The 21,268-nt window shown below is 44.2% G+C and overlaps 1 protein-coding gene across 1 annotated transcript; it reads right to left on the bottom strand.

Annotated features, from left to right (window-relative positions):
* Positions 1 to 684: 684 nt before the first annotated feature.
* IL24 (interleukin 24) lies at positions 685 to 16,229 on the bottom strand. The gene is made up of 8 exons (XM_016949893.3): positions 16,049 to 16,229; positions 11,793 to 11,864; positions 9,968 to 10,052; positions 4,249 to 4,444; positions 3,407 to 3,469; positions 2,086 to 2,244; positions 1,666 to 1,740; positions 685 to 768 (listed from the first exon to the last, which is right to left on the bottom strand). Exons 1-8 carry the CDS (start codon positions 16,227 to 16,229, stop codon positions 685 to 687), a joined length of 915 nt encoding a protein of 304 aa, XP_016805382.2.
* Between the last annotated feature and the right edge of the window lie 5,039 nt (positions 16,230 to 21,268).

Genomic DNA, 21,268 nt, shown 5'->3' on the forward strand with positions numbered 1-21,268 from the left:
GGATAAAAAAAAAAAGGAGGGCACCAAGGGAAAGGGATGATGGGGTGAGCTGGCGAGTGTGGGTGGGAAATGAAATGTTTATTGAGGATCTGCTTTGTGCTGGGCACTTTAATCCACATTTTATCGTTTACTTTTCAAACAGATGCACCTTACCCCCACCCCAATGCTCTGTCCCTGCAGATATCAGAAGACAGTGTGATTTTCATGCTCTGAAGTTCAGTTTTACATCCAAGCATCCCTCTCTGTTTTTTAACAATCCAAAGACAGGCCAAAAAAAAACACCACAGTTTATTAAGTACTTACTAAGCACCCATCCACTGCCCCACACTGTGGCAAGGATTGTGAGGGGTAAAGAAGCATGGGGCACAATATTCTGCTGCCTTCATGTAACTTACAGTCTCACAAATAAATAGAACTTCAGTTGAAATACTGACATTAATTAAATAGAGTTGTAATAAATACAAGAATCTTCTCTGTAGACTCTTCACAGCATCCAGAGGCACCTTCCCTGACTGTCACTGGCGCTGCTTAAAGAATGACTTCTTTGACAATAATCCTGGGCCAAGAATGGGACCCATGGCCAAGGGCGTGAAGTGTCCAGTGAACAGCATAGGAAGGGAGACTGTTTGAAATGACACAGGGAACGAACCAGTGCCAGGGGGAGGGAGGTCCTGGTCTAGACATTCAGAGCTTGTAGAATTTCTGCATCCAGGTCAGAAGAATGTCCACTTCCCCAAGGGCTTTGGTCAGAGCTGCTTCTACGTCCAACTAAAGGGAAAAGAGGGTTGAAGGTCAGCCATGTTAGCTATGAGAATAGTCTTTCTTCCAACCTGCCATGCCTAAAATAGACCTGACTCCAATCCAAGGGATGGGTCACCTTTGGGATGAGCCCACTGATGAACCCACCTGCCTGTCACTTTTCCTCCATCTACATGTGTTTATCTGCTTCAGGGGTGAGGACAAACAGGCTAGTGAATATCAGTGGGCAAAGAACAAGGGAAAGACATATGGCACCCCTAACAACAGCAACCACAAACTGCAGTATGGGGTGGATATGGCCCACCACCTGAATCCACTGCCCAGGTGAAATGAGCCCAGGTGGCCCCTCTCCATCAGATGTTATTGCTCTTCACCATTTATTTAAAAGCTGATGCATCTCTTCCTCAAAAAAAAAAAAGTGATCAAAATCATTTATGTTTTTAGGGAGGCTGGGGATGAAATTTGGGTTTTCTTTGTTGTCATAATTTTGGAAAAGCAAAAATAATTTCCCATAATTGTTTTTCACAACTAGACCAGTTGAGCATCATGGAAAATACTGCAGATATGTATGGGGTGGGGGTGGGGTGTCTCCCTTCTTTCTCTGTCTCTTCTGACTTCAGTTGCCCAGCCCAAGTACCTACAAAACACAGGGAAAGTTCCTTTTGTAAAATCATCTTGTAGGGAAATATAAAAGCACTTTAACTTGAAAACTGGAAGAAAAAAGACCACTTAGTTTACGATGCTTCTGCAAATATAACTGTGCTCCTGCTAAGTCAGGGGGCTTTGGGGCAAAGCTGATGGTGTCCCCTGCATTACATTCTGCATTGGGTCTCTGAGGTGCCCTCGTGTGATGGTGCAGACTAGTCTATTCTGCTGGATGGGCAAGCTCTCAGCTCTTGGCCTTACCTGTTTGAATGCTCTCCGGAATAGCAGAAACCGCCTGTGTGCACTGTCTCTGATGGAAAACATCTCATTTTCTTGCTGCATAACATGGGAAAAGAAGTTGTGCCAGTTTTTAGATAGGAGCAGAAGCAAACTCCCTCTCAGTTTTCCTGCTGATGCCACAGGGCCTCCCAAAGCCTGAGAGCCCAGGGCTGAATCCTGCATTCCCCAAGGTAACCAATACCAAACTCCCACCTTGTGAAAGGGGCTGCCTCCTTTAATACTCGCAGCAATCCTGCCAGGCAGGAGTGATCATCCCCATTTTACAGATAACAAACTGAAGCCCAGGGAGGTGGAGGACTTTGCAGAGGGTCACCCAGCAGATTGCAAGCAGACCTAGACTTGAACCCAGAGCTGCCAGTATCCAGAGCGTGTGCTACTCACACTGGGTTGCAGTTGTGACACGATGAGAACAAAGTTGTTGGCCAGAGTAGAGAATGACTTCAGAGTCCTGACTTCAACTGTTCTATTGTGGTAGTTTTTGAAAACAGTTTTCAAGTAGAACTCCAGCAGGGTGTGGACAAGGTAACAGCTCTCAGCATCCTGGGGAAGGTCTGGGTCACTGCTGAGCCAAGGCCTCTGCCCACCCTGACCCCCTGAAGGAACAACCCACATGCCACCCAAGGCAAGATAAGCACAGCAGAGATAGGGATCTTCTAGAAGGTGATGATGAACCTTAGATCTGTAGGAGCCTTCAGGGGCCATGGAGAGCAGGTCTTTGTTTGAGAGGAGGAACCAAGACCCAGGGAGAGAAATGACCTGCCCCGGGTCACATAGTCAATGACCTGCCCCGGGTCACATAGTCAATCAGTGGCAGACACAGCCTAGCTCCCAGGATTCCTGACTGCCCATCTGCTTAATATTCTCTTTCTTCTATGCCACATGGCCTCTTTAACAGCTATGGGGATGTGATGGACCCTGAAAAGGGCTTGAACTTGGACTTGGTGATATAGAGTTTGCTGGAAAATGACTGAGAACAGAAGAAATGAGGAGAAACTAATATCTTTGGACACAGCAATTGCACTCTAGCCCCCTCAAACTCCTAAAGTGCCACATCTTTCAGGGCTCAGGGCTCAGTAGGTTTGTGCCCACTAGATGGATGATGAGAAGATGGTGACCCATCCTTGATAACATACTCTACCTGATTGTGGTGAAAGAAAGGATGAATCCTTTTGTTAGGTATTATTTTAAGTCATGAGCTCACTTCACATGAGCTCACATGACAGAAAGAAAAGATGTCTCCAGGTTAGGGTTCAGCATAGAAACCAGCTCTGCAAATACATGCTGCTTCCCTGGACCCCCTAAATCTATCCAGTCTATGAGACATCAAAGGCCAGATGGACCAAAGGAGGACCCAGGAAAAAGGACCCAGAGAAAAGGATGAAAATGGAAGAGAGGACATGAACCTAAGTAGATGCCTATTGGGCCTACACAAGTAAAAGAGAAATATATAATTATCTGGCTAAATGGAGAAAGATGTTTACAAGCCTCCACCTTCCCCATCTCCCAGTACCACTGCACACACATACCACATAGCAATAACCCCAGACACTGACTTCCCTGGCTCACAGCCTGGCCCTGTCCTGTGTAAGGTCAGTCCAGGGAAGAAGTGAAGGGCTTTCATCAACCTCCCCTAAGAAAGCCTTGCACTCCCACCCACAGTAGACCAGTCCCACAGAGGGTGGTGTCCCCGAGGTCTGATTACCGAGACGTTCTGCAGAACCTCCTGCTGCAGCAGCCGGGCACTCGTGATGTTATCCTGAGCTTGCTTGGCAAACAGAAAGAAAAGACGTCTCCAGGTTAGGGGTCAGCATAGAAACCAACTCTGCAAATATGTGCTGCTTCCCTAGACCCCTAAATCTATCTAGTCTGTGAGATCTCAAAGGCCAGAGGGACCAAAAGAGGACCCAGGAAGGGCTGGGCTGAGCTGGCCCATGGGGAGGGGAGACAAGGTTGCAGCCACGAAAATGACTAAGCTTGGCCCCCCAGGAGCAAATGGAGTCCCAGGAGTTCTTCTTATTCTTAGAGCATGAACATAGATTTGATAAGGAAGCAGTTTGATGCCTCTGGTCATTTGAGATGGGAGGAAATAAGCCTATCTGCTTTAAGAACCACTATGGGCAGGATTTTGGCTCCATATTCCATGTGGTGAGGAAGCAGGATGTGAGGGAGGACAGCCTGCACCCTAGAGCTGCCTCTTGCCCTTGGAGCTTCCTCCACAGCCCAGCCACTCATTCCAGTTCTCAGATTTAGAGCCGAAGACTCTATTCGGGACGAAGCCTGGATGAATCTAGCTCTCTTCATGGTTTCCCTTGGGCACTGCTTATTTCACTCGAGGCTGCCCACATTTTTTCTGAGCCCCAATTTCCTCATGTGTAAATGGGGCTTGTGGTGCCTTCTGACCTCACAGAGTTATTATATGGGAAACTGGAAACTGATTAGCAAGCTGTGAAGGACTCCAGAATCATAAAATAGCATCCCCTCGCCCCACTGGCCCACTGCCCCCAGGAACCCCCACGACTGGGTCCAGAACAGCACTTTACTCACCGTAGTGTCTTTCACAGCCCAGAAGGCTTCCCACAGTTTCTGGGGAACAACCCCCTTCACTTGGCAGGGCCCAAATTGGAATTCTTGGCCCTGGGCCCCTGATACCTGGCTCCAGAGAAGCAGGGTAAAACCCAGACAAGGGAGCACAGCCATCTGCATTTGAGAGGCTGTCGCCAGCAAAGGAGGGCAGAAGGGTCTGCTGAAAGAAAGGGAGGCAGCCTGTGAGGCCGGCCCTCTGACCCAGAGTTACATGCCCTGGGAAAATGCTCCGAGGGTCTCCCCGGGCCAATCTCGAGCACTCTCCAATGGGCAAGTTGAGACTATTGCAAACCGGCAGCCTTGCTAGGGTGCAGTGGGGGTGAAGCAGGGGTCTTTCTGCCCCTCAAACTTAAGGCCGCTCGTCTTGCCATCTGTCCACCTGCTCTTCCCCACCTTGCCGGTCCACACCCACACGCCCTGCACCTCCTCCTTCTCCATTGCAGTTCTCTCTAGCCTACAACCTACGAGTCAGAATTTGACCCAGAAGAGTGGAGAAATGGGAGGTTCTAATGTGCCACGTCTGGGGAGCCCAAACCCAGGAAAACAAAGAGCTGAACTAGACATGTGCTTATCCAAGTTCTGCCCTGAAGCCACTAGGCACACATAGGCTGGCAGGTCTTTTTCTCCTCCCCAGGAGACGGCTGTCCCTCACTCCTCATCACAAGGGAGCGAGGGGTTAATCCTGGTCCCAGGGAGGGGCACAGAGGGCAGGTCAGGGTCACACACAGACTATGCCACCTCCACTAACCACTCACTCTTGAGTCTAAAAATTCACTTTTTTTAGTAACCAAATGAGAGAGAGGCATCAGATTTCCAGATGAATCATCTCTAAAGCCTTCCTCTGAAGTGCCAGTTGGGAAGGACTGAGTGAAGAGCCTCCAAGCTGGGGAACCTAACGCCATTATGTATTTATTATAACTGATGCAGAGAATTTCTTTCCCCCTGCCTTCTTTGCCCTTTGTCCTTTCCCTCCCTCTCTCCCTCCCTCCCTCCTTACCTTTCTTTCTTCCTTCTTTCCTCTCTCGCTCCCTCCCTTTCTTACTTTCTCCCTTTCTTTCGTACTTCTTTACACAATCATTTAAGAACCTTTCTTACTGCAGGCACTGGTCTGACACCTAAAGAAACTGCCTCCCACCCCTACACCGGGAGGAAGACCAGAGAAGACCCGGTTCTGCTGGTACCTGGGCTAGGGAGGCGGCGACCCCTGGGTTATGGGTCACGGGGGACGGGGGCTATGCTTTAGCATCTCCCTCAATGTCTTTTCATTCTGTTCTTTCAAACTCCACAGGCTTTTTTTTTTTTTTTTTTTTTTGACAGAATTTCAGTCTGTCACCCAGGCTGGAGTGCAGTGGCATGATCTCGGCTCACTGCAACCTCTGCCCACCAGGTTCAAGTGATGCTCATGCCTCAGTCACCCAAGTAGCTGGGATTTTTGTATCTGAAAATATCAAAAACACATGCCCAACTAATTTTTTTTTTGTATTTTTAGTAGAGACAGGGTTTCACCATGTTGGCCAGGCTGGTCTCGAACTCCTGACCTTAAATGATCTGCCCACCTCAGCCTCCCAAAGTTCTGGGATTACAGGTGTGAGCCACCACACCTGGCTAAAGTCCACAGGCTTTGCAGCCTCTGTTGAAAATTCATCTCTCAGTCTCGTGTTCCTCCTGGCCTTCCTCCCAAGCAGCCTCAATTCTTCTTGGTGTTAAATTGGCGAAAGCAGCTCCTCATCACAGTCATGTCTTGTCCCTACATCAACACTCAAAAAAATTGACTTCTGCTGTCCCCACCTTGACCCCTTTTCACAAATAAAGCAGAGGTCTAGTCCTTCAAAGAAAAGTAACCAAGAATCCCCCATGCTCACCTCTGGTCCTGTAAGTGATGCTTGAGGGCTGGCTGCCTGGAGGCAGCTGGTTCTTTTTACAGAAAAGTTAGACAGGCACCCTCACCATTCACCAATCAGAGGCATAGCTGTGGGTGGAAGGTTCCCGTCCCAGCCGTGGAAGTCATTTCAGAAGTAAAGGTTTGCAGGCAAGCAAGGCTTTGTGGAGATTTGGGCATATATATGGGGGCTGATGGGGGAGGGGTGGAGGAAAAAGAGGGAGGTGGAGAAAGGGAAATTGGTCATGCTTTCCTAGAGAATTACTTCATTGCCTAGTCACCCATCACTTTAAGGACAATACAGCGATGGGGAAAGCAGCCCCTGAGGTGAGATGAGACCTGGGTTTGAGTTCAGGCTCTACTACTGGCTGTGTGGGCAGGGGCAAGTCTCTTAGCTTCTCTGCGCTGCAGTCTCTGCATGTATAAATTTTTTAAAAATTTGTCCCACCTCCCCCCAAGGGCAAGTGTAATAAACAGAGGCAAAAACAACACAGAGGTGCTTGGTAAACTCTGTACACATGTAAATACATTATTACTGTGCAGCATACACCAGTCTCCTTCCTGTCAAAATAATTCAATAATGATGCCCTATTCATGCTGGGACAGTAGTCCACAGCGAAGAAATAACCTGTAAGTACCTCTCCTTTAATCCATCAGGGCCAGGAAGTTGAGGAGTGTTTCCTGACATGCAGCTACCCATGGTCCCTAGGGTTATAATCACTCAACCAAAATGTGCCTCTCCTTAGGTTCTGGAAACCAGGAAGAATAAGGAAATGTATGCATGGACAAGCCCAGAAAGCTGGGAGGCCTGGTGCTCTGGTGGGCTAGTCTTGGCCTGTGTGGCTCTGAACCACTCAGGGGACACAGACAGCGCGATGTGTCAAGACTGCCAGGGCAGTCAAGAGCCCTGACCCTATCTCCAGCTAGCAAGGCACTCAGCTCTAGATTCTACCATGTGCCCAGTGAGGGCATCAAGCAGAGCAGTGTTTCCCAAAGCACAGTCCTCAGACTCTAGGTTTGAGGAATTCTTGTCTTGCAAGATCCTCCATGAAACAGATGAATCCTAATGAGGTCAGTTAGAGAGCCCTGGCATGTGCTAGCCCGTCCTGGAAATGTCTGATGCTTCTTAACTCTGTTTAATCCAGCATTTCCCATAAGTATTTGCCCACATCCCTGAGGAATACATTTTGGGAATCAGGGATTGGCCAACTGTAGGTCACAAGCCAAATCCAGCCTGCCGCTGCTAAGCTGAGAATGGCTTAACCTTGCGACCTAAGAGTAGTTTTTACGTTTTTTAATGATTGGGGAAAAAATCAAAAGAAAGACATTATTTTCAGGTTTCCGTATCCATAATAAATAAAGTTTTCATGGGGTCACATATGTTTGTTGACATATTGTTGCTAATTGCTTTCGTGCTACAGAGGCAGAGATGAGTAGTTGTGACTGAGACCATATGGCACACAGAGCCTAAAATAGTTCCTATCTGGTTCTTTACAGGAAGAGTTTGCCCAACCTGGGTCCAGGCATGGGAAACGGGAGTAGGAATGTGATGTGGGGGACAGGATAACTGCCTCCAGCTCAGTGGAGATGAAAGAAAAGAGGAGAGTGAGTAGAACACACCCTTGGCAGACTCTTCCCAATCTCTCTGGCACCAACACCCCCTCCCTCCATCTCATACTCAGTGTTGTTTATTTTCTTAAGCAAACAAAATACTCCTTTGCAATCCCTGGCCAGCAGTCTGCTTCGCTATAGCTGCCACCAGCCTGAATCCTTTGTTCCTGGAGGGCCTGAGTCTTACCCTCCAGAAGTAGGCACAGCCCCACAGCGCACTCTCTTCCCCCACTCCCCCCTTCCCACCATGTGGATTTAGGGCATTACCAAGAACCCCTAACTAACTACTATGAGATAAAGATGTCAAGAGGCAGTGATGAGACAGAAAAGAAGACCAGGTGAGAGTGCTGGAGTAATAGGTGAGTGGGAGGCAGGAGACAGCTAAAGCAGGAAGCTGAGAGGGAAAATGAGCCCCCAGGGCAGCTGAAATCCTAGACTACTGTCTGCAGATAGGCGGGGAGGGCAGGCAGGTGGGATGAGCTGTTAAAGGGCAGGCTGGAACAGAGGCATGAGGTCATGGATACACCTTGGCTGGCCTCAGGGTACACCTGGGATCGTGAGTAGCTCACTCTGTCTGAGGAAGGAATCATATAACATGGATAGTTCAGGCAAACATGTGCCTGGGCCTCAGACTCCGATGAGCTTATCACAGCGTTATTACTTCAGAAGGAAGGGCAAGGAGAGAACCTAGGAACCTTGGCCCAACATCAGTTGAGAATCAAGTTATGAGTACAAGCTTTGGAGGCAGGCAGACCTGGGTTCAAAAGGTGATCGAGCCACATATGAGCCCTCTGAGGCTCACCTTCCTCACTTGTGAAATAGAGTCCTCATAAGACCATGAGGATGTGATGACCTGCAGCTTTGCTCACCAAGTGTGGCCCATGAGCCAGCAGTGATAGCATTATCTGGGACCTTGTTAGAAATGTACAATCTTGGGCTGGGTACAGTGGCTCACATCTGTAATCCCAGCACTTTGGGAGGCCAAGGTGGGAGGATTGCTTGAGCCCAGTAGTTTGAGGTCCTCCTAGGCAACATGGCAAGACCCTGTCTACAAAAATAAATAAAAATTAGTTCGTTGTGATGGCACATGCCTGTGGTCCCAGCTACTCGGGAAGCTGAGGCAGGAGGATCATTTGAGCCTGGGAGGTCAAGGCTGCAGTGAGCCATGATCTTGCCACTGCATTACACCCTGGGTGACAGAGCAAGACCCTGTCTCAAAAAAAATAAATAAAAGTAAAGTAGAATCTCAAGCCCTTCCCCGAAAAAATGACTGAATTAGAATATGTAGTTTAAGAACCTTCCAAGGTGATGCTTATGTTCATTAAATTTTGAGAACCATCAGCATAAAACGCATGAAAGATTTAATTCAGTGTCTTCTCCATGGTAAATGTTTAATAAACAAGAGCTCCAGATGAAGGGAGGAAGGACTGGTTTAGGGGATCTAAATAAGGTGACTTCATACTTCATACTTCATGCCCATCTGTACTGGGCAATGTCTGGAGATATTTTTGGTTGTCATAACTGGGAGGTGCTATTGGTATCTAGTGGAATGGGCTGGGAATGCTGCTAAACATCCTATGGGCCACAGGACAGCCCCTCATCACAAAGAACTATATGACCTAAGGTCAATAGTGCTGAGGGTAAGAAACCCTGGATTAGAAGGAAGCAGTGGCTATGGGGGAAATAGCTGGAATAGGAGCAGAGGAAGAGAAGAACATGACCTTATTGGGAAAGGAGGCAGTAGGCTGATCAGATGATCAGGGGAATGGGAAAAACAAGGTGACAAGTTGGAAGGCAGTGCCCAAAGGCCAGGTGGAAACAGTGGGGAGACCTGGCTCACTGGCCCACCTCTGGGAAAGCCCCAAGTCTCAGACTTCAAGAGGTTGAAGGAAGTGGGGCTGGCCCTTTTGTCCAGATTCATATACTTTTATCCAAACTCTCCTGGACCAGACCAAGGTCTGAGGCTCTGCTAACCTCTACGAAAGGATGGAACTTGGGGAGTTTTACAAAAATGTTGGGTGGAAGAAAAGTTTATCTAAAGATAAATCTTCACATGCAAGACTGTTTTTTTTTCTCCAAACTACTCCTTATTAGATTCAGAGGTTTTATTCTAATAATCTCATCCCATCTCTGTCCTGTATATCTCTCTGCAGAGCCTGAATTTCACATTTGAGAAATAAATATACTCACATTCCCCCTACAAAGTCCTCTAAACCTAAAGGGAGAGAAAGAGACTGAGCCACCATGGACCAGAGCTCCTTCTCCACTTCCACTTCTGTGTGAGGCAATAAAGAGCTCACTCTTAAACCTGAATCTCCCCTCTTTGCGATGGATGCAAAGGCCCTGCAAAACAGAAAGTAATTAGCATATTAATTAGAATTTCCTAAGAGCAAAAAGATAAGAGGAAATTATATGATCATTTTTCTTCCAGTGAATTGAGTTTAATTTTCACTCGAGAACAGATTTTTATCTTCCCATTTGGCTGGGAAATGCATGTGGTAATGGATATGGGATAACCAGGGCATTTGTTAGCTCTTTTCCCTGAGTTAACTGCAGTCATTCCAGGAGCCCATATCCCACCGGTTGATCTCCTTAGACTGGCATTCTGTCGTTCTTCCTTCTCCCTGTGTCATTCGTGTAATAAGTGATTTATTTTTATAGGCATTTCAAGGGATGAGAGTAAACACAAACATAAATTATTCTTACATCTGTACAGCCCGCTTAGAGCTATACAAAATATTTCCAAGTGATTTTTTTCATTTGACACTTACTGTGGACTTTTGAAATAAGGAGGGCAGATATTATTATCCCTCCTTTACAGACTAGAAAGCTGAGAGTCAGAAAGGTCAAGTGATTTTCCCTAAGTCACATAAATAAATGACATAACCAGGCCTAGAGTGCAGGTCTTCTGGCTTTTGGTCCAGTGTTCTTTCCCCGGTGCCATGCTTCCAAGCAGTTTCTCAATCTTTAGTACATTCATTCATTCATCGAACAAACATTTCCTAAGCACCTACTGAATGGCAGAATAGAGTGTACAAAAAATAAATTACTATGAAAACATTTATGTAAAATGTCCAGAAAAGGCAAATTTATAGACACAGAATATAGATGAATGGTTGCCCAGGGCTGAGAGTTAAGAATAGGGTAGGTGGGAGGAAAGGGAGTGACTACTAAGGAATACAATGTTTCTTTGGAGAGTAACAGAATGTTTTGAAATTAGATACGGTGATGGTTGCACAACTCTGTGTCTATATTTAAAAAAAATTGAACTGTGCACTTTAAACAGATAACCTATGGTATGTAAATTATATATTTAAAAAGCTATTTTAAAATAAATTAAGACACAGTCCTTGTGCTTTAATGACTCAGTAGAGTGGAGATACATTTGCAAACAGATAAATGGCAACACTGTGTCATGGGTACCACTATGGTTTGAACATTCCCTCCAAAACTCATGTTGAAACTTAATCCTCAGTGTGGCAGTATTGAGAGGTGGGACCTTTAAAAGGCGATTGGGTCTTGAGGGTTCTGCCCTTACAAATTGACTCATCTATTCATGGATTCACGGGTTATCATGGGAATGGAACTGGTGGCTTTATAACAAGAAGAAGACAAAGCTGAGCTGTCATACTCAGCCCCCTTTCCATATGATGCTCTGTGCCACCTCGGGACTCTGCAGAGTCTCCACCAACAAGAGAGCCCTCACCAGATGTGGCTTCTTGACCTTGGACTTCCCAGCCTCCATAACTATAAGAAATAAATTCCTTTTCTTTATAAATTACCGAATTTCAGGTATTCTGTTATAAGAAACCAAAAGCAAACTAAGACAGGTGCTATTAGCAGAAGGATGGAGCCTGTGGCAACAGCAAGATGAGGCAGAATCTCCCTCAGTGCTGGCACAGTGCTGGAAGATGCGGGAAGGCTTTCCATCGGAAGTGACATTCGATCTGAAATTTGAAGCCTGGCTAGGAATTCACCAGCAAAAATAAAGCCGGGAGAGGTGATTGATGGAGACCCTGGTAGCCTCCACATTCGGCATCCACATAGTTACTGGACAGGACCAAAGAGCAGGTGGTTCTGGAAGCCGCTAGAAGAAAGAGGACCACTGATTGTTCTTTCGTGTAATAATTCATGCAAATCAATGGGAACAAGCTATGTAAACACAACTTCAGGGCTCCCAAGGGGACCTAGGGTGCTACTGATCCCACAGGGCTGCAGACAGGAATGGGGAGGAGAGAAGAAGGGCCAGGGTCTCACTTTCTAAGCCAAGCCTCCTGTACAATTGCAGGAAAAAGAACCACAAGAGAAAGCCAGTTCTGAACTGCAACTGCCTCCCAAGAGTCAGGATCCTGGACCTCCCACGACCTGTAGAACATCAACTTTGAGTCACAAGGACATGAGTATTCAAATAAATACATGGCATGGTACATGTTGGGGAAATAGTAGCTACAGAGTCTTCTGAGTAGATCCAGGTAAAGGACTGTGGTTTATTTCCCCTGTGTCACCCTGCCCCCTGTCTCATATATCCAGGGTTGCTTTTTTTTCTGAAGGAGATTTTTTTAAAAAGGAAGAAAGAATGGAAGAAAGGAAAAAGGCTTTCGTGTGAATGAAATAACATCCCATTCTCAGGCATTAATCAGAATCAATACAGTAGACTCCCCTTATCCATGGCAGACACGTTCCAAGACCATTGATCAGTGGATCATGCCCAGTAGATGCCTAAAACTGCAAATAGTACCAAACCCCATGTATCCGATGTCTTTTCTTTTCCTATACATACATATCTATGATGAAGTTTAAACACAAAAAGAGATTAACAAGAATAACAAATAATGAAATAGAACAATTATAACAATATGCCAGCGTCACTACTCTTGTGCTGTGGGGCTGTTACTAAGTGAAATAAGGGTGACTTGAACACGAGCACTGCTGTACTGTGACAGTCGGATGTGCTGGACAAAGGGAGGACTGACGTTCCAGGCAGGACGGAGCGGGATGGCATGAGACTTTATCACGCTGCTCAGAGTAGCACGCGATTTAAACTTATGAATTGTTTATTTCCGGAATTTTCCATGTAATAAATATTTTCAAACCACTGTTGACATCAGTAACTGAAATCACAGGAAGTGAAACCACAGATAAAGGGAGACTACTGTACTCTTAAAATAGCACCCTCCCTTTCCTCCTATCCAGGTCCACTCTCCACACCTACAAAGAGATTTTCGGATTTCTGGACAGTGTTAATCTCCCCTCTCCTGTGCTCCTAGGAGTGCTGCTAGTCCCCCTTTGATGGCACCCAGGCGATCCTTCCCTGCACCCTGGTTGTGTCTCCTTCACCAGGCTGTGAACTCCCTGGGCACTAGAACTGAGTATTATCCATGTCAGAATTCCCCTTAGAACCTGGCACAGGACAGGAGCTTAGTAAGCATTTTTTGAAATAGTGAATTTTATTTGACTGGTGTGACATAACCCTCTCCCTTTCTTGGCAGCTTTTAAAACCCTTGGAATCTCACCAATGATAGTGTCTTTTTTATGCTAATGCGTGACTGACAGCTGGGGGTTCCTGGATAGCCTAGGGATGGGAGCTGTTTGCCAGGGAATCAACCATGAGATAAGAGGGTTGGAGCTTTCAGCCCTACTCACTCCACCCCACCCCACCCCATCCCACCTCCAGGAAGAGGAGGGAGAGTGAAGGCTGAGTCAATGCTCAATGGCTCATGATTTAATCAGTCATGCCTCTGTAATGAAACCTCCACAAAAACCCTAAAGGAAGAGGTTTGGAGAGCTTCTGGGTTGGTGAACACATGCAGGTACTGGGAGGGGGGTGCCCCAGAGAGTGCAAGGAGGCTCTGTGCCCCTTTCCACATACCTTGCCCAATGCATCTCTTCCATCTAGCTGTTCTTGAGTTGTATCCTTTCATAATAAATGGTAATCTGATAAGTAAATTATTTTCCGGGTTTCTGTGAGCCATTTTAGCATATGATCAAACCAGAAGACGGTGTCATGGGAACCTCCGATTTATGGCTGTTTGGTCACAAGCACAGGTGATAACTGGGACTTGTCATTGCTGTCTGAAATGGGAGCAGTCTTGTGAGATTGAACCCTTAACCCGTGGGATCTGATGCTATCCCCTGGTAAATAGTGTCGGACTTTAATTGAGTTGTAGCCATCCATTTGGTGTCCACCGAGAATGAAGAATTGGTTAGTGTGAGAAAAAATCTCACACATTTGGTGGTGGAAAGTACTGGTGTGAGTCTAGTCATATAATTACTACTATGTAATTAGACTGGTTCACAAATCTAATTATGTACAAGGTCAAATTGTCTCCCAGGCTATTTGCCCAAAGATCTTTGCCAAATATTTCTCATTTTTGCTCAGGCAATGGCCACAGGCTGAGATGTGGCCTGCATCCAATGGCATTATTAAATACTGATCCGCTTTGCATGTGTTCCCAGCGTAAGAGTAAAAACCCAAAAAGTGATGCCATGACCACCCGTCTGGACATAGAAAGCCAGGGAAACAGAATCTGCGATTAGGCCAGCACAGGAGAGAGTTCTGGGTCTGTGGATGAGGATATCATAGTCTTATCCCTAGAGCAGCCATATCCTGCTACCTTGAACAAGCCACTTACTTTCTCTGTGCCACCTGCCTCATTCTGTCCAAGAAGGAAAATGATCCCTATCCCGTCTATCTTACAGACTCTCTTCCAGTTTCATTCCCCTTTAAAATCCCTCTCCCTCATCTAGGAGATTCTTCTAAATGCACAAGTCTGATCATATTATTCCTCAGCCACCAAATCATTTTTGGTTTCTGATAAGGAAAGTTCCTCCCTCCTCTCCCCACAACCCATTGCTCTTTTGTTCTACTTTTGCAAACCAGTGTGCTGGGTGGGTGGGAGGGGTTTATAGAATGTATATGTTCATGAAATTAATGTTCATTAAATGTTCATGAATCAATTTTTAATTTCAAAACCAGGTAAATGAAATGTATTTAAGGAGGAGGATAATTCAATTGCCTTTTCCTTTTGTGTGATCTTTAATTGGTTATTTCTATGGGTAAAAGTCCATGTAATAGAATGCTATTCCACCACTCAAAATAGTTTATATTTACATTCTTAAAAAAACTTTTATAAAATTTTAGGTTTAAAAAAATCAGGTTACAGATGGCATATGCAGTAGGATCCCACTTTTGTAAAAGATAAAATGGGCACAAGTGTTGAAAATGACCTAGAAATATAAATGCTGAGATGTAAACAAGATTATATTTGAGTGGTGAGATCATGGGAGTTTTTCTTCTCTATAGCTTAACTGTAGTTTCCAAGTTACACAAAATGCAAGGCTTTTAGAAAAGTTGTTGTAAATTTAAATAAATCTTTAGTTTCACTATTGCCCACTGAAAATTGTTGAAATTCCCCTACCTGGCACTGCACATTCTCTGAGACCCAATCCATTCACCTTCCCAGCTTTCTCTCTTCTACACTTCCACACACCATGGTACCAGCAAAACTGAGCATTTCATCTTCACCTCGTGCCTCTATGCCTTTGTTCAGCTGGATCTGAAATGTTCTTGCCACCAGCCAAACACTAGCCACCCTTTATTGCTTCAACATAGAAACATGGCATATGTTGCTGACTGTCAAAAGCAGATTACTTGTATATGTATGTATACGTATACATATATGCATATACAAGCATGTGTGTGTACATATGTATAATACACACACACACCTTTTTAAGAATGCTTATTTTGAAGGAATAAGATTACAGGCTTGGCAGGCTTTTATTTTCATCTTTAAGCTATTTTGTATTTGCAAAACAAAGAATAAAAGAATTCTGCAAACACCAATTTAGAAAGAGAGGTTGAGACTTATATTAAAAATTTTTTTAGCAGTACTTCAAGGCCAATTCCTTGAAGCCATTCCCAAAAGCTGCAAGGAATTTCTGTCACCTCTAAACAATGTAGCAATTTGAACTTCTTTTGTGGCACTTAGTCTTCTCTCTCTTTCTCTCCTGGGCTAAGATCATGGGACCGCAAAGGAACAGATCTTATGTTCTTCTCTTTTGCTCACACTGCTCAGCACAGTGTAGCAGCTTGTTAAATAAACAAACAAATCGTGAGTAAGATACTTGCTGTCAGAAGTGTTCAGGATGACTTGAAATCTGCATTTGGCAGGTTAATATCACCACAAGAATAAAGACTTTTAAACCTGAAGGTATTCAAGGCTGGATATCCACTTAAAGGTATGATAGACATTACAGTTGTTCGCTCACATTTATAGTCTTCCACTTCTTGGAACACAGGAAAATTGCACTTCACTGTTCCATTGAAGTTAGACGTGGCCATGTGGCTGTTTAGACCCATGAAATATAAGTGAAAGAAACACATGTCATGCTTGGAGGAAGCATTTAAGAGCCAGCACACAATCGTCCACACGCTCTCATCCCCTGCCATGTTGAGATGGCAGCATTATTACAGGATGATAGCATTTCCTGCAGCCTGTCCCTGAGTACCCATGATGAGGAGAGTCCCCATGCTAACATCTATTCCATATATAAAATAAGTGAGAAATAACTTTTGTTGTAATATGCTGCTGAGAGACATTAAGGAGTTGTTTGCTTCTACAGCATAACTTAGCCTAACCTGACTAATGCAGAAGGGATGTTAGAAGGGAGAAGGATTCTAAACACTTTAAAAGTGTTTAGAATGAATTTAGACTTTGCTAGGAGCAAATGAATTTAGACTGCTATAGATAAAGCTCCAGAAAGCTCAATGAATTTAGACTCTGCTATAGGTAAACTTTGATTCTATATGCTATTTAGTCAACTCATTATAAGTCACAGAGATTCTCAAATTCCTTCTTTAATGGAAAGCATTGCTTTCTCCTTGAACACGGAGTTAATGATGCATTCAACTGCGTGAGGTCAGGTTATAGCATGATGCTGACCACTTTGGGATTTAGCAATGGGCTGCTCAGTTCACTTAGGGGTCACATAATGAGAAGAAAGCTCTGTAACGGATGATGGATGGAAGACTGAAAGCTGACCTGCAGAAAAGGGCCTTTCGCTCCTGGTAGGGGTGATGTAGAGCAGCAGTCTGCAACCTTTTTGGCTCCAAGGACCAATTTCATGGAAGACAATTTTTCCACAAACAGGAGTTGGGGGATTAGGTTTCAGGATGATTCAAGCACATTACATTTATTGTGCACTTTATTTTTATTATTATTACTACATTGTCATATACAGTGAAATAATTATACAACTCACCATAATATAGAATCACTAGAAGTCCTGAGCTTGTTTTTCTACAACTAGACAGCCTCATCTGGGGGTGATGGGAGGCAGTGACAGATCACCAGGCATTAGATTCTCATAAGGAGCATGCAACCTAGATCCCTCGCATGCACAGTTCACAATAGGATTTGTGCTCCTATGAGAAGCTAATGCTGCCACTGATATGATAGAAGGCAGAGCACAGGTGGGAATGCAAGGGATGGGGAGTGGCTGTAAATACAGATGAAGCTCCGCTCACTCACCCACCACTCACCTTTTGTGCAGCCTAGTTTCTTTCTTTCTTTCTTTCTTCCTTCCTTCCTTCCTTTCTTTCTCTCTTTTTTTTTTTTTTTTTTTAATTGTAGGAATCTCACTCCGTTGCCCAGGCTGGAGTGCAGTGGCGCAATCTCAGCTCACTGCAAGCTCTGCCTCCCAGGTTCAGGCCATTCTCCTGCTTCAGCCTCCCGAGTAGCTGGGACTACAGTCACCCGCCACCATGCCCGGCTAACTTTTTTGTGTTTTTAGTAGAGACGGGGTTTCACCGTGGTAGCCAGGATGGTCTCGATCTCCTGACCTCGTGATCCACCTGCCTCAGCCTCCCAAAGTGCTGGGATTGCAGGCATGAGCCACTGCACCCGGCCGCAGCCTGGTTTCTAACAGGCCACAGATGGATACTGGTCTGTGGGCCAGGAGTTGGGGACTCCTAATGTAGAGAATCTTCTACTTGCAGAAGCCTAAGATGCCAGTAAAAAGTTTAGGATGAGCCAACAGCCACACAGACACACACACACACTCATACACACAAAGACTTACAGCACACACACTTACTACATGGATTTTAAAACTGGCAAAGAAAGGCAGGCTAAGGCCTGGCAGGTCCGAGCTTGCCCCAGAATAAGAGCAACTAGAGTTTGTGTCCCTGAAAAAGCTTATATATGGTACTTGAAATGAAAATGACATGAATTCTTACATTGAAATCTTATCTTTTGGCTTCTTATCTCCAGCCTTTGCCCACCGCTAAATAATCAGATCCAGGGAAGCATCAAAAGTCAAAGAAAGGATGAAGAGAAGTTGCTTCCAGCCAACAGTGGGTGGGGCTTTCCATTTAAATTCTGCCTTCAACTTCCAAAAAATATCCTCTTGGGAAACTTATTACTCATGAAAATGAAGAGAAGGTGTTTTCCTCCATGGAGCAATCTCTGCCTTGAAAAGTCTCCATCCTTCTTCCTAGCCCAGAGAGATGATCCCACAAGGAAGTGGATTTTGTTGCTTAATCCTAGTTAACTGAATTCTGTTTTCCCACAATAAAATAATAAAAATAATTTGGAATAGCATAACCTGAATGTTCATATTTCCACAGCCTGTGATTAAAAATTAGAAATAAAAAATCTTGAAATTCTTTCGTTCCATCTGCTCATATAAACATAGCAGGCTCTTGCAGAGTCTGTCCCTAGAGTGTTTTGAGAATTCTCAAAGGGATGTTTCTTCCAAGCCCATGACGCAGTCTGTGCTTTCAGGGCTGGCTGAGCTAGCTATTGCAAGCTCCATGTGTGACCCCACTGGTGGTGAGAAGAGGGTTCTCCTCAGCAGCTTCTCAGTGCTAAATTGCTCCTGCCAAAAAATTTTGCAAGGTCACATTCACCCCAATAGGGAGATTGAGTCCAAAGTGTTGCAGAGTTCAGTGAAGCAGCTTTCTCAATGTACACTCTGAGACCTGCTTGGCCCCAGGATGCCCACATACCTCCACAGTGGTTGGTTTGGAGGAGTTTCTCGTAACATGGGACTGGAATTCATCAATATCAGTGACATTGGTTCCTGTTACTGAGCACAGCTCACATGTCACACTCCTTTCTTTCTCAAGGTGAATCCTCTTTAAGGGGTAGGGGTTGCCATTAACCCCCTGTAATCTGGATTCTGTATGCTCTGATCTATCAGCCATGTCTATGAGTGTTGAATCCCAAGTGTGAACAGAGTTCAAGCCTTTTCCCCGGAAAGTTCTTCAGCCCCACTGTAATTCAATGGAGGCAAATGAATACTTGTAGGGGAAGGGGAGCTAGCTCTACTGGCTGGGTTTCTTGGAGGCAGGGAGCAGGGGAGTTTCAACCCCAGTCCAGTGAGCCAGTTGGTAGTGTAATGCTTTACAAAGTACTTCTACAATTTGATACCCACAAAAACCCTATAAGACAGAGCAGATATCATTATTTCTGTATTATGATTATAAAACCAAGGCAAAGGGAAATTTGGTGGTTTGCCTAAGCTCATAGAACCAGAAAATGGAACTACCTAGAATTCATCCCAGGTCTCTGACTCCAAGTTTAAATACTTGGGAGGCAGTACAGTGTTCTGGAAAACATGCAGACTATGGAGTCACACGGTGTGTTTGTATTCCTGGCTCTGCAACTTACTAGCTATGTGACTTTGAATGATTATTAAAATAATTGAATAAGTTACTTGATTCTTCTTTGATTCGGTTTCCTCATCTGTGAAGTGGAAATAACAATATCACCTGCTTCATAAGTATTTATGAGAGTGAAATGAGAAAATACAGGCAAAGCACAGAGAAGAGAGCTGGACACATTAGTAAGCACTAGAAAGAGTAAGCTATTAGTTGCTGGGAGCGGTGGCTAACACCTGCACTTTGGGCAGACCAAGGTGGGCAGATCCCTTCAGCTTAAGAGTTTGACACCAGCCTGGGCAACATAGAGAGACCACATTTCTATTTTTTTAATACTTAAGAAAAAAATAAAAATTAGCTATTATTAACAATTGCTAATTTTATTTTTATATATTCCTGTGCCACATTCAATGCCTTTCCCTAACAAAAAGAGCTTAGATCAGAGAGGCTAGACAACTGCAAGCAACTTTTCACCCTTTAACTATATGATTTTTAAAAGACAACTACCTGATAAAGTGTTCATAATAGTAACCCAGACAGAAACAACAAAATATATTGTGATTAATCCCAGTTCTTACCAGTCTGTTTCGGAAGACTGTAAAGTTGCTTTAAAATGATAACAGGAATCTAATACCAAAACAAGTCATAAGAGAATATGACATGAAAACTTCAGGACCAAATTCAGTGAGCAAGCTCTTTTTTGATTAACAATAGTAATGAAAGTAGATGTGAATGCAATCATCTTCTAACAAGCCAAATCATTTTGTTCTAAAATCATTGTGAATTAAATAACTATTTCTACTTTCCCCTAATGTTTGATGACCTGAAAATGTTTTTATTTCATCTTTGTTTTTTCATAATAGCTTTATTGAGCCATAATTCACATACCCATAAAATGCATCCTTTCAAAGTATACAATTCAGCAGTTTTTAGTAGTTTCACAGAGTTGTGCAACCAGCATCACTAATTTCAGAACATTTTCATCATCCAGAAAGAAGCCTCATACACATTAGCAGTCATTCCTGACTCTTCCCATTCCTTCGCTGGAAGTCTGGTTCACTTTTTGTCCCTACAGATTTGCCTGTTCTGAATGTTTCATATAAATGGAATCATATTATAAGCATTTCATATAAATGGAATCATACACTATGTAGCTTTTGTGACTGGCTTCTTTCACTTAGCTTAATGTTTTCAAAGTGCATCCACGTTGTAGCATGTATCAGTTCTTCTTTCCTTTTTATTGCTGAATAATTCTATTGTATGTACCACATTTCATTATACATTCATCAATTAAAGGATTTTGCATTGTTTCCACTTTTTGACCATCATGAATAATACTGCTATGAACTTTTGTGTCCATGTTTTTGTGTGGGCATCTCTTCAACTCTCTTTCAATACCTGGGTGTGCAATTGCTAAGTCATATGGTAACTCCATGTTTCACATTTTGAGAAACTGCCAGACTGTTTTCTAAAGTTTCTGCACCATTTTACAATCCCACTAGCAATGGGATTATAAAGCAACATATGGGGGTTCCAACTTCCCCACATCCTCATTAACACTTATTGTTGGCTATGTTTTTATATTTGAGCCGTCCTAGTGGATGTGTAGTGTTACTGCATTGTAGGTTTGATTTGACTCTCCTTAATGACTAATGATGTTGAGCATCTTTTCATGTGCTTATTGGCCATTCATACATCTTTTTGTTTGTTTGGTGAGACGTCTATTCAATCTGGATTGTCTTTTTATCATTGAGTTTTAAATGTTCTTTACATTTTCTGTAGGCTAAGTTCCTGTATTAGGCTATTCTTGTGCTGCTATTAAGAAA

Source organism: Pan troglodytes, chromosome 1 (assembly GCF_028858775.2).
Source record: "Pan troglodytes isolate AG18354 chromosome 1, NHGRI_mPanTro3-v2.0_pri, whole genome shotgun sequence".
In the NCBI taxonomy this organism is placed as follows: Eukaryota; Metazoa; Chordata; class Mammalia; order Primates; family Hominidae; genus Pan; species Pan troglodytes.

Bases quoted from the DNA above. Each gene is read 5' to 3' on its own strand.
- IL24 (XM_016949893.3), bottom strand. From the start codon at position 16,229: ATGGCAGGGGATGAGAGCGTGTGGACGATTGTGTGCTGGCTCTTAAAT. The intron at 10,053-11,792 runs GTCTCCATCAAT...TGCCTCACACAG, and splicing joins CGAATGTGGAGGCTACCAGG to AAGTGGAAGTGGAGAAGGAG. The intron at 3,470-4,248 runs GTGAGTAAAGTG...CTGTTTGCCAAG, and splicing joins GGGCTGTGAAAGACACTACG to CAAGCTCAGGATAACATCAC.